Source organism: Eublepharis macularius, chromosome 2, assembly GCF_028583425.1.
Source record: "Eublepharis macularius isolate TG4126 chromosome 2, MPM_Emac_v1.0, whole genome shotgun sequence".
In the NCBI taxonomy this organism is placed as follows: Eukaryota; Metazoa; Chordata; class Lepidosauria; order Squamata; family Eublepharidae; genus Eublepharis; species Eublepharis macularius.
This window is the reverse complement of record NC_072791.1, coordinates 162,695,831-162,709,485: the sequence shown is the minus strand read 5'-3', so window position 1 is coordinate 162,709,485 and position 13,655 is coordinate 162,695,831. Positions and strand designations below refer to the sequence as shown.

General features: G+C 41.1%; 1 protein-coding gene across 2 annotated transcripts in view; it reads right to left on the bottom strand.

Annotated features, from left to right (window-relative positions):
* The window catches only part of PTPN4 (protein tyrosine phosphatase non-receptor type 4), a 220,512-nt gene that overhangs the window by 94,518 nt on the left and 112,339 nt on the right, over positions 1 to 13,655 (bottom strand). For both annotated transcript variants that reach the window (XM_054970596.1, XM_054970597.1), the window contains exons 6-10: positions 13,209 to 13,253; positions 11,163 to 11,215; positions 9,539 to 9,659; positions 7,185 to 7,272; positions 6,666 to 6,754 (exon numbers count right to left, since the gene is read on the bottom strand). In XM_054970596.1, the coding sequence (XP_054826571.1) occupies positions 6,666 to 6,754; positions 7,185 to 7,272; positions 9,539 to 9,659; positions 11,163 to 11,215; positions 13,209 to 13,253 (396 nt within the window). The remainder of the gene's footprint in view (positions 1 to 6,665; positions 6,755 to 7,184; positions 7,273 to 9,538; positions 9,660 to 11,162; positions 11,216 to 13,208; positions 13,254 to 13,655) is intronic.

Genomic DNA, 13,655 nt, shown 5'->3' with positions numbered 1-13,655 from the left:
AATACAGGTAAGGAGATCTCTTGAGACATATGGAATTTAGACACCACTTTAGGTACAAAATCCACCTTGGTCCTAAGGACTACCTTTTCTGGATGGATATTCAGATAAGGGGGTTCACAGGACAATGCTGCTAACTCCCCCACTCTCCTAGCCGACGTAAGAGCAACTAGGAATGCCACCTTAAAAGTAAGGAAGTTCAGAGGACAAGTGGCCAAAGGCTCAAAGGACTTAGATATGAGTCTAGTCAAAACCCAAGGTAAAGACCACTGGGGAACTAAAACCCTGATGGGGGGAATAGATTATTCAATCCTTTCAGAAATAACTTTGAAGTGTAGTGAGAGAACACTGTCCTGCGATCCACTAGGGGTTAAAAGCAGAGATAGCAGCCAAATAGACTTTAATAGACGAGTTGGATAAACCCATTTGTTTGAGTCCCTATAAAAAGTCAAGAATTTCAGAAAGGGAAGAAGCCAAAGGGTCCAACTCCCTTCCCTGACACCAGCCCGTAAACCTGTTCCATTTTAGGGAGTAGGATTGTCGAGTAGACAAGCGTCGGGCATTTTCTAGTACATGCATTACTCCCTCGCAGAAAGCCTGTCCTGGAGGATTAGCCAGGCTGTCAGTTTGTGTATGTGTACTCTGTGGTGGAACACCCCTTTCCATGACAGCAGATCTGGACAAATTGGGAAATGATGCATCCGCTTGTGCAGCCTCGGGAGTGTGTGAAACCATGGCTGTCGCAGCCAGAATGGGGCTATCAGAATGGCCGACGTCTTGTCCGCCTGAATCTTGCAGAGAACCCTGGCTAACAGTGGGAATGGAGGGAACAGATAGAAGAGACGGTTGGACCACTCCAGTTGAAATGCGTCCCCAAGAGACTTGAGGCTGACTCCTCCTCTGCAGCAGTAACGGGGAGTCTTGTGGTTGTCTTCCGACGCAAAAAGGTCTAAGTCAGGAAAGCCCCACTCTGCAGACAGGACGCAGATACATGTCTTGAAGGGACCACTCATGAATGTCCCCCTGGAACCTACTAAGATGATCTGCCACAGTGTTATCCACACCTGGAATATGGACCGCTAAAAGCCACACAGAGTGGTCAATAGCCCAATTCCAAATTTTTACTGCCTCCTTACATAATGTCCCAGACATCGTGCCCCCGTTTATTAATGTAAAACATGGCAGTATTATCTGTCAAAATTTGGACTGTCTTATTCTGAACAGTATCTGAGGAGGAGACCAGGGCATAGAACACAGCTCTTAACTCCAGAAGATTAATGTGCTCTTCAGATTCCGATTCATCCCATAAGCCATGGGCATACAACCCTTCACAATGAGCGCCCCAGCCTAGTGTGGAAGCATCTGTTGTAACTGGAACCTTAGGTTGCCTGTATCCAAATCTAACACTCTCATAAAGGTTCAAGTCTTCCATCCACCAGTCTAAAGATAGAAGGACTCTCCAAGGAATACTAAACTTTTTATTCTGGGAGTCCCTCTCTGGGCAGAAAGTGGAGGTAAACTAAAGTTGACGTGAACGCATCTGAAGCCTAGCCATGGGGGATCAGTCGTAGTAAAAGCCATGTACCCTAATAAAACCTGAATAAGTTTAGCTGATTGAAATCTGCATCTCTTGAATTTCCTAATCAGCATTCTAATTTTCTGTGCTCTGTCCATGTGTAAAAACCCTGCATCCCTTTTTCCATCAATGACGGCCCCTATAAACTGAGTGAATCTAGAAGGGGAAAGTTTAGACTTCTTCCTATGGACAAATAATCCCAACCGTAAACAAGTGGACAGGGTAAGGGAAATCTGCCTCTCCACGTCCACCGCTGACTGTCCAACTATCAACCAGTCATCAAGGTAAGGAAAAATACAACAACCTTGCGTTCTAAGAAAGGCAATAACCACTGCCATGCATTTAGTAAAAACCCTGGGTGCAGTGGATAACCCAAAGGGGAGCATGCGGTACTGGAAGATACGAGTACCATAAGTGAAACGGAGAAATTTCTTATGGCTTGGAAAAACTGAAATGTGAAAATATGCATCTTTGAGATCTAAAACCCCAAATCAGCACTGAGGGGGCAACAAGGCCAGGACTGTTTATAAAGTGGTCATCTTAAATTTATGGGTTCATACAAACTTATTCAGTTCACAAAGATTCAATATAGGGCGGAGACCCCCATCCTTCTTCTCCACCACAAACAGGTTAGAATAGAACCCCAGAGGAGGGGAACTACCCTTGACCTCCTCAATTGCCCCTTTCTCTAATAAAGCTGATAGCTCAGATACCACCCCAGGTTGAGTACTCTGGGAGGAGAAAGTAGGGAGTCGGAGATCAGGCCACTGTAAAAACTCAACTTTATAACCGATTATAACAATTTTCAAAACCCAAACATCAGAAGTAATGCAGCACCACTCAGAGAAAAAAGATGACAGCCTGTCCCCAAACAGCGGGTCAGGTCCCTGTAATTGTCAAAATTGCTTTTGAGAGTGTGCCAGTTCTTTGGTTTGCTGCTGGTGAGCTCCCTGCTTATTCTTATTGCCCTGCCTCCTCCTAGAAAAGGATGATTGTGGGCTTTGATACTGCCTCTGAGGTTGGTAACCATACCCATGATAGGGGTGAAAACGGTGCTGGCGGCCTCTAGGGAAAGATTTGTATTGAGGCCGGTTAGTAGTTGGGTGTTGATGAAGCACGCCATACGAACGTGCAGTAAGTCTACCTTTGCGCTTCTTTGATAGGTAGTCATCTATCCTCTCTGAGAAAAGGATCTGTCCTTCAAAAGGGAGGTCTTCAACCTTGCTCCTGGTGTCTGCTGGTAGAGCAGTCATTCTCAACCAAGCTAATCTGCGGATGACAAGCACTGACAGTAGAGATCTGGCCGAGGTATCAACCATATCCCTGCCCACATTGATCTGACGGCGGGATAAACCGACCGCTTCCTCTTGAATGACCCGAAGAAAAATCCTCTCATCTTCAGGCAATTGTGGAACAAACATCGCTACTTTCTTCCACAGCAGTAACTGATAAGCGGCCATCATCGCTGCATAATTGGCAATTTTGATGCCAAAAGCCGCAGAAGCATAAACCTTCCTGTTCATAGAATCAATTTTCCTGCTCTCCTTGTCTGAAGGAACTGACATGGATCCCTGTTTTGGCTTCGCCTGCATGTCCTCCATTACTAGGGAGGATGGGGGAGGATGTAGAGACAGGAAAGGGCACAAGTCATCTTTGACTCTATAGAGATTCTCCACTTTCTTATTGGTGGCAGGAGTGGAAGCCGGCTTAAGGTTTAAGCCCATCAACAGCTCCATAAAGCCTTCAATTACCGGAAAGGCAACAGCAGGGGTTGAGCCCGAGTATATGTGTTTCAGTATCTTGTCATTTAAGCGTGGTTCCGAGGACGCCACGTCGATCTCAGGTGCCTTTGCCATATGCTGAAGTAGTTTGTTGTAAGCGTGGAAATCATCTGTCGGGGGTGCTTCCCCCGAAGGTCCGATTGCACCGTCAAGTGAATCCAAAGGTGGGGATTCATAAGATCTCTCATAACAGGTGCACTCATCGTACTCAGTATCAGAAAACCCAGGGGTCCTTCTGGACCCAGCATAAAAGTAAGCTCGCACTGAAGGGGACCTGGAGCGACCTCTGGTTCCAGGATCAGAGAAATAAGAACCTACTCTGTAATATTGCCTTGAGGTAGAGCCCTCTGGGGACTGGTGATGCCTGGAGTAAGGGCTATCTCTCTCCCAATAATGCGGGCTACCTCTCTTCCTCGAGTAGCCCCTCTCATCATGGGAAGAACGGGACGACCAAGAGTCATGGAATGGTGATCTGGATTTCCCCGACGGTGTCGGGGGCTTTTCAACCAGTATAATGTCCTCCTCCACAGGACCTTTAGATTGATTGCTGACGTATTTCCTGTTCCTCTGCCACACACAGCAGTTCTTGCGATGTTGAGACTTTCCCACAGTCCACTATCTCTTACTCTCCGCAGGTATGTAAACAATAATCAGCTTTCTCTACTAACTCCTTTATACATAGTCCTTTTTTAAAAAAATTTTCTTGCCGGAACTTCCCCTCGTTGTAATCAATCTGTGGCAGTTTTTAAATTTCCTTTAGTACTTTATTTCTTAAAGCAATCTATCCCGTTTCAAGAGATAGTAATCTTTACCTTCTTCGTTGTTTTCGCGGGTTGTAATCACTGTTTCTGCATTCAATTCACTTCAAGTCCCCTTGTCCCTGTATGAAGCTTGGGCATGCAGGTCTTATGCCAACCAAATTGGCTCCAAAACTGCTGTAGAGATCTTGGCAAAACCTTTCTTCAGGTGGGACCTCAAGGGACGGGAGAGAGTCCGTTGTGCAGGACCCCCCCTCGCCCGAGATCAACGCGCCCTCAGGTTCTTGAGCATTCTCCGCCTGTTCTCCGCCTGAGAACAGTTGGCTACGGGCAAATCCTCGCCCTCTAGCCTCCAAAACAGCAGCCCGGACAGCTCAGCTCTTAGAGCTGCGTTAGACCTTCATGGATCCCAAACCGGAAGTCGATCTTCCCTATAACTATTATCAGCCCTTGCTTGGTTGAGAATGTATGGTGGGGCAAGGCATAACAATTATCTGACAAAGACTAAGCTGCAGACTAAAACAAATATGCACCTTCTACTGTCAATTCTAGCTAGCACTGGTATACAGAAACTTACCAAAGCTGCAGGTTGTAAGAGTGATCCTACCCTGAAGTCATGGGCATTAAGTTATCTAAAAATATGCAAGGTATTGTATAAAATGTTCTAAAATAGTAGAAGTATTAAGTTACATGTTTAAAAGATGCACCTTCAGAGGTAGGCTCAGTTTTAAATTAATGTTTTTACGGTTACAGCACTTGTTTAAATGAAGTACTTAAGCAAACAGAAAAATTTGTTTAAGTTGGCCTTTTTTTCTTGATAGTTTAAATCAATCTACCCTGACCTTAGGGGAGGGGCAAGGATGAAGCTCTTCTCTTTGGCAGCACCCAGCTATTTCTCATGAAATATACTTCACTGGTTTCCCTGACCTTTGGGGTGCCAAAAAGTCATGTGTTGCACCAATATAGATAAAAGCACATGACAATAATCAATACTAAGCAATACTTTGCCATGTACTTGTATTCTAGATGAACTTTCAAACTTTGCATGAACCGTCTGTTTTTTTCCTAAGTGTTAGGTAATTCTAACAGGTGTGCTTTAATCTTTTGACAGTTAATTAAAATAGTGGACTCTATCTAGATTAATGTTCCTCTATCAGAGATTCAACCAATAGTGATTTCTCAACTTAACTTTTTCTGACATTTCTCAGAGATTTATACTTTTGTTTTGCAAGTTTGAGTATAGAGTTATTTTTTACTAATTGGAAGGTTATACAATAGAAACTATGAATATTCCAATTATCGTTTGTTTGTGCTATCATGTGAAAAGCTCTTAGATATTTGCATATGACTTATAAAAATGCAAGTTCAGATAGAATGTCAGAGCTCTGATGGAAGAAATCTCTTGAGAGAATTTAGGTGAGATTTTATCTTTACCTATGCATTTCACAGAAACTTTGATTATATTAAACTTAAAATTTATTAGGAAATGTTAACAAACTTATTTCTTATTGCCTTTCTGTGTTCTGTTTTTATAGGATTTATATTAATAACCATTTATATTTTAATTACTTGCTTTATTAAAAAACTAGGGTGTATTTTCAATAAAGTGAAATAAATTCTAGACAGGTGTCTGTGTGTTTGATAAGGAGTTGCAAAGCAATATCGAGCCCTATATAAAATAAATGTACTGATAAACAGGTGGTTCAAAGAACTTAGCTGTTTGACAGGTCTGAAAACTAATTGCTGAAAGCTTTCCAAGAGAAAAGATACGTCTTTCTTTTGGTTAAGTGGAAGTTTAGTTTCAGACACGGGCAAAAGCTCGTTACACATGCATGAATGCACTGTATCATACAGGGCCTTTGGATCCATTTCCAAGGAAGAGCACAATTAGTACCTAACATGAACTATTATGCTCTCACTGACTGAGATCCTAACAATGAACCAAGATTTGCTATTTCCATACCAACAGGAATTAACAGTTTCCACTTAACAATAACCTGGTGGTGGAATGTGTATTCCCTGCTGGATGTATGACAAATTAATCTTCTTGAATCCAAAGAGAGTCTTAGGAAACACTTCTGCTCTTGGGCCAATCACTTTTTCATAACCTAAACTCATTCCCAGGATTGTTGTGAGGTTAACACTGAGGGATATATGCTACCCAGAGCTCTTTGGAGGAAGTATGGAATAAAAGTGAAAAAGACATCTATAAAGCTATTCTATAAAATGCCCTAAGCCTTAACAAAATAACTGAAGTATAATTAAGTGTTCAAAACGTATCGTCTTAAGTCTAGCAAGATGTATCATCAGAGTTGAATCTTGACCCTGGGAGCTGAAAGTTCAATTCCCAAAGCAAGCATACAAAATCCTATACCAGTAAGTTACAGGGTGTACACTAGAGTTATATGACAATACTGATGAAAAATCTTTCAGTACTCAATCTCTTTTTAAAAGAGAGGTAACTGGAATTATCAAAAGATACATTTGGATACGATATATTAATGAAGAACACTTGCAATGATCATAAACTATTTCCCTTAAATGCATCCTTACCATAGAAAGGTGTTAATTCGTACCCTGTTCTTATAAATTAGTATGCCGCCCGACATTACTCCAATCATAATTTCATTGTTACTTTGATCCTACAAGAAAAGGAAAAGAGATGAACATATATATCCACCAATTGCTTGCATGTATTAATCTTGCACATAACCCTCCTCTGGGTCTCTTTCAAACTGAGGTGAGGCAGGTGACAACTGGGGAAAGCCTTTTCCATGATGGCCCCATGTCAGTGGAACAGCTTTACTAATAATATTCATCCAGTACAGGTTTTTCGCCATTTAGATACTGTGTGGCTTAGTTAATTTTGCTTGATAGTCAAGTTACTACCTCTTGTTCTTCGTTTATGCTGATATACTTTCTTTAACTTCAGTTGTTGCTACTGAGTCTGTTTTTACTGCAGAGTTTTATTTGCTTTGAGCCACATTGGATACATACATGTAACAATTAGTTTTACAGAAGGTGATACTCACATAGACAATGCCATGAGTTATTTTAAAACTTAAAACTTACCCTTGCATAGTGCAATTCAACACCATAGAGTTCTAAGGTTCGGGCTGTATTGAGATAACTAAATTCTGCCTCAGCAGGAGACAATCCTCTGTAATAAAAAAGGCAAAACACAAAAAATTCAAAATGTTATATTGTCAAAGGCTTTCAGAGCCGGAGAATGTTAGTTGTTGTAGATTTTCTGGGCTGTATGGCCATGGTCTTGGCATTGTAGTTCCTGATGTTTTGCCAGCAGCTGTGACTGGCATTTTCAGAGGTGTAGCACCGAAAGACAGAGATCTCTCAGTGTCAATGTGTGGAGAAGATGTTAGCAGGTAATTTATATCTACTCAGGAAGGTGGGTTTGGGCTGAGTCATCCTGTAAGAGTTTCCCAGGGTGTGGAATGCTAATGGGGGGAAGCTTCACTGTATCCTGAGGAGGTTATTTTGCATATGGATTGGTGGTTGATATGCTAATCTTATCTGCAGGGCTATTGTAAGATGTAGAGTATTTTGCTGGTCTGGTGTTTTTCAGGACTGGAAATCATGTCCTATTCATTCTTAAACTCTCTTCTTTCCTGTTGAAATTGTGCTTATGCTTATGAATTTCAATGGCTTCCCTGTGCAATCTGACAAAGTAGTTGGATGTGTTGGCCAGTATTTTAGTGTCCTGGAATAAGATACTGTGTCTTGTTTGAGTTAGGCTATGTTCAGGCTGGCCAAGTCTGCAGTGTCTTTCATGTTCTTTTATTCTTGTCTGGATGGTCCCAATGTGTGGTCCCAATGTAAACTTGTCCACAGCTGCAGGGTATGCGGTATACTCCTGAAGAGGTGAGGGGGTCTCTACTGTCTTTTGCTGATCATAGCATCTGTTGTATTTTTCTGGTGGGTCTGAATACTGTTTGTAGGTTGTACTTTTTCATAAGTTTTCCCATCTGATCAGTGATTCCTTTGATATATGGCAAAAACACTTTTCCTATGGGGGACTGTTTTTCCGTAGTTGTTTGACTTATCCTTGGTTTAATCGCTCTTCTGATTTCATTTCTGGAGTAGCCATTTGCTTGAAGTGTGTAGTTTAGATGATTAATTTCCTTGTTGAGAAAGTGCGGTTCACATATCCATCTTGCACAGTCTACTGATGTTTTTATAATGACTCACATGGATTGGTACTTACACAAAAACTCCAATCACCACCACCCTGAAAAATCAGCAGTGGCTGGACATAGCCTAACTCAAACAAGACACAGTATCTTATTCCAGGACACTAAAATACTGGCCAACACATCCAACTACTTTGTCAGATTGCACAGGGAAGCCATTGAAATTCATAAGCATAAGCACAATTTCAACAGGAAAGAAGAGAGTTTAAGAATGAATCGGGCATGGTTTCCAGTCCTGAAAAACACCAGACCAGCAAAATACTCTACATCTTACAATAGCCCTGCAGATAAGATTAGCATATCAACCACTAATCCATATGCAAAATAACCTCCTCAGGATACAGTGAAGCTTCCCCCCATTAGCATTCCACACCCTGGGAAACTCTTACAGGATGACTCAGCCCAAACCCACCTTCCTGAGTAGATATAAATTACCTGCTAACATCTTCTCCACACATTGACACTGAGAGATCTCTGTCTTTCGGTGCTACACCTCTGAAGATGCCAGTCACAGCTGCTGGCAAAACATCAGGAACATCAGGAACTACAATGCCAAGACCATGGCACAGAAAATCTACAACAACTAAAATTCATAATGTTCTTAAAATAAGCTGACTCCTTATTTCAAAACACATTTTACATATTAGTTCATGGAATTTTATAATCATAGAGGTAGAAAAAATTCATTAAATGTTGTTTCTCAGTTATTCAATTATTTATCCAAAAGCACAAAAGTTTGGTGTAGGCAGTTCTGCAATATCAAATCCACCTCAGGAGAACTAAATTGCAGAATTCTAACCACAAGCACGACTGCACAAGTGTACTTTTCAGATGTCTCACTTATATACAATGATAGTAGACATTCCAGGATGAAAACCTGTTCAACATTACTATTATTTCATGACTTCTTCTCCCTGCAACAGGAGTTTTTTTAAAAAATCATTTCTTCAAAAGAACAGAATAAGATAAACAGTAATGGGTACAATCCAGAGAGCCACCTGAGGTGTGGACAAGATCTATTTACACACAATTTCCCCCCTCTGAATAAACAAAGCCCAGTGCAATATCATAAAGTGCTTTTTGCATCCTTTGAATATAGTTGCGTGTGGAGTGCGGGTGATGGCATGAAAGCAGCTGTCCAAACACTTCCTGGACATATGGAGATCACAGTATTTTAGACTGTAACTTTAATGACTTATGTTTTACATTAACCCTTACAGATGCTGCTGATGTAGTTTGGATACTTCTTTTTCAAAATCCTGCAACTGGCCAGGGATGAATGAGTAGTCTGAAAGGTAGCCTGGGAAGTTCTCGGAAAGGTTGTAATCTCCCAGTTCAGCTAAAAAAAAACAAAAACAATCTGTTTAGCAACATCTGACTTTGAACACTTTGTAGTCCATGTCAAACAGCAAGACAGAAAAATAAGCATATCCTCCAGATCTTTCAAAAAATTAAATGGAATAAAAAGTAACAAAAGTTCCTAATGCTGTTCACTGCTGTTTGAGAGCTGTGCTCATATTAATCTTAATGCTAGAGTACTTTAATTTATATATTTCCCAATCAAATGTTTATTTGTTTGAATGTCCCACAATTTTACTTACTCTCAACTAAGTATGTGCAGGACCAGCAGTCTCAGTTGTCTTCAGTGTTAACTATATTAGTTTATTTAATATTCTAGCAAAAAAGTACTCAGGTGTTAAGATCTGAGGACTGTGTTCAGGCAGATAAGAGAAGGTAACAACATTAGATAATTTTGTAAGGTTTCAGGTTTAACACTGAAATCCACAATAGTAAAAGCAACACTTTTATAACTAAAAATTCCTTTCAAGTACAGCAGCTTTCACTTCCATAGAGGCAAACTTCAGTTCAGTTTTAAAACCCACTTGCTTCTTCGGGTGTGGCAGCTGCAGTAGAGAGAATTTCAAAGAAAGACTGATCTGCATGTGATCTTCCCTTATCTGTTCTTAATGTAGTTCTTTGGATTGCAGCATAAGTGCTTTGTAGTGTAATCCTAAACATGTATGCTCAAAAATAAATTCAACTGCATTCAATGGAACTTAGTGTTCTCCCATCGTTCCTTACCAACTCTTGTTAAACTGGAAGCAGTTGCCACAGAGCAAAAGCAATCTCAAACCAGAAATCTTCTTATGAACAAGTCAAAAGTATGCATAATTCTTTGAAGAAAAGCATAAACTCTTGTTCACTGTCCCTAATTCATTTCTGAATTAGAACACAATAGAATGGCAAAGAAGCATCAGATTCTGTTAAATTGCCTTCTAGGCAAAACCAGTGTATGAAATGTTTCATATTTACATGTAGACACAGTGTATATGACAGCACTCAAACTGTTAGTATCTTAAATGGAGTTAGAACAAAGGTTTTATAATAAAATATAACAAAAAGAAAATTTGAACCTTACATTTTCAGTCATATTTTGATGACTATGCCCTGGATACTATGCACAGAGATCAAAAACACAAGCACCAAACAACAATGCTATACATTCTGAATGTCTCACCTTAAATCTGATGAGCAGTTCTACATTTTATATTCATTTCAGTTGTTAATATTAAACACTAACAGTCATCAGAAAAATAAAAACAGTGAAAAATAAAAACAGTGAAATGCCATTAAAATCTATTTACACATTTTTTGCAACAATTGACACACCAAGAAGTTAGGAAATTAGTAAGATAGGAAAAGTTAATTTAAGAGCATTTCAAATTTTAATCTGTTAAAAATCTGTATGTGTTAATTTATTAGTTGCCTTGTTGGCCCTTATTAGGGCAGAATGGCAAGATATAAATTTTGTGAAATTAAAAAACAAATAAAAAGTACTTACACTGAACAGCGTAGGAAGCCAAAAGTGCAGCAGTATTGTAAGGGCAGGGCAATCTGTTAAAAAAAGAATGGCAAGAATCTTTAAAAACAGTTTATTAAAAAATGTATTTACATTACATGGGCTAACAACAGCTGAATTATTAAGTGGAAAGATTTCCTTTCAAGAGCACATAAATAAAATAACACATTATATTATACTAGGTATAATATTATACCTAATTAGATTCTATTATACCTATTATACTACAAGTTTCAAGATTTGGATACTAATCTACAGTCACAAGTAGGGGTGTGCACGGTTTCCCGCTTCTGGTTTCCTGCCACAGGTTTACTCGAAGAGGAAAAACAATCTGGAATAACCCGAACCCCGAAGCACTTGCTGCTTTGGGTATTTAAACTGCTTCGGTATGCTCTGTAAAGATTCAGAGCATACCGAAGTGAAAAAGCCGGGGAAACATTAAACATTTAACCTTTAAACTCTGGGGGAGCTTTAAACTTTAAACCCCCTTGCTCCAGCTGACCAGCGGATCCTGCCAGTCAGATGGAGAAAGAGAGCAAACTTAAAGCGCCCCAGCAATGCTTGCAAGCAGCGAAGGGAGACTTTAACCCCCCCCCCCGGCTCCAGCTGACTGGCAGAGCCCACCAGTCAGCTGGAGCAAGGGCACAAACTTAAAGTGTCCCCTGTGCCACTTGCAAGTGGCACGGGGGGGGGCATTTTAAGTTTGCCAGGGCTGCGGAGTACCTGGCTGGGACAACTGCTGCACCAGGTGAGTGCGGCCCAGCTGATCCATGGCTTGCTGCCTTTCTCGTACTGCCCGCAAGGGCTGCAGGCGGGCACAGCAGGTCCCTCCCAGTGCTGCCCAAGAGAGCTGAGGGGCATGCGTGCGTGGCCCTCGTCATATCTGGCTTGCCTTCATCCCCTCACAGCACCGGAAAGGCTGTGGGGTGGGCACATGTGGCCCTGGTCAAGCTGTGGCAGCTGGCCGGGCTGAGCCGCAACCCATTGCCTCCTGTCCACACTGCCCACAAGGGCTGTGGGTGGGTGCAGCAGGCCCGGCTCCTGTGGCCCTGGCTGAATTCCTTACCAGCACTACCCGGGTGAACCAAATGGGCGGGAACACGTGGTCCCAGCCAAGCTGGGGCCCACTGTTGCCGCAGGGCAACAGGCCTGCGCTACCCTGCTAAGCTGTACCTCTCACCACGGCTTCTGGTCTCGGAGTCTGCTCCCAGCAGGGTGTGAGGCAGGTGTACGAAGGCCTAACCCCCTGTCCTTGCTCCAGCTGACTGGTGGAGCCCGCCAGTAAGCTGGAGCAAGGGTGCAAACTTAAAGCGCCCCCATAACTTGCAAGCAGCACAAGGGGGCGCTTTAAACTTTAACCTTTGAGCTTGAGCAAGGGCAGGGGGTTTAAAATTTAAAGCGCCATCTCCTCTGCCGCTCAGCTTGTCAGTGGGGCTGGTCCAGGACAAAGCTTCCCTGGCTTTTTCACTTCGGTATGCTTTGAATATTTTCAGTTTAAATACCTGAATCATGAAGCAGGAAAACATTCACACCCCTAGTCATGAGTTTACAGCACATGCACTGTGAAAGCTTCCAAGTTGTCAACAAATGGTTGACATTGTCAGCTCTGACCTACCTAGCTGTTTGTTTAGGAAGGATAAGAGGATTGAATTTTGCCCCTCCTCCCCCAGTATCTGTAGAGGAACCCCCACCCCCCAAGAGTATATTGATTTCAGCTTCCTCTGGAAAAAGATACCAACAACTTGTAAGGCATTCTGTGCATAGTTTCTGATGCGGGATCAGGAACAGTATGTGCAGCCTACATACAAGTTGCAAAGATCCAGCAATGCAACCACATATACTATGTGCTTTCTTGTATGCATTTTCCAGTTCTCCAGCAAATGCCTATAGGAGAAGTTAGCTTTATAAACATGACTTTGGATTGGGTCTATTGATTAAATACTCTTCATCTCCATTCCAAATAATCCAATATTTATTTAAGTAGCTATCTCAAAGGTATTCAAGGTCTTCTTGGCTAATAAATCTTACCTTCCAGTAAGAATGTCTTGCTTAATTTGCAAAAAATATTGGTACCTTAAAAAAAAGTAAACACAGCACAAGTAGTTAACAAATTAATATTGTAGTTTTAACAAAATTAAGATCATCTTTTGACTTTAGCTTTTGCACTTCCATCATAAACTATTATTTCAAGCTAGCAAGACAGAAAATGAAGTATTCAAAATTACAGGAATACAAACCAGTATTTTACTACTAGTGTAAAACATGCAAGTATATTGTTTACCATTTAAAACCTACATAGTGTTCCCAAGTCGGTGGACATCAAAAAATTAAAACATTTCAACATTAAAAATATTTAAAATCAAGTATATGTACAATAATTCAATAAAAACATATACACACATATGCAAGAAATACAAAAGATCTATTCATATTAAATAAACTATAAAAACTGCTTATTCATGGCCTGTATCCTAC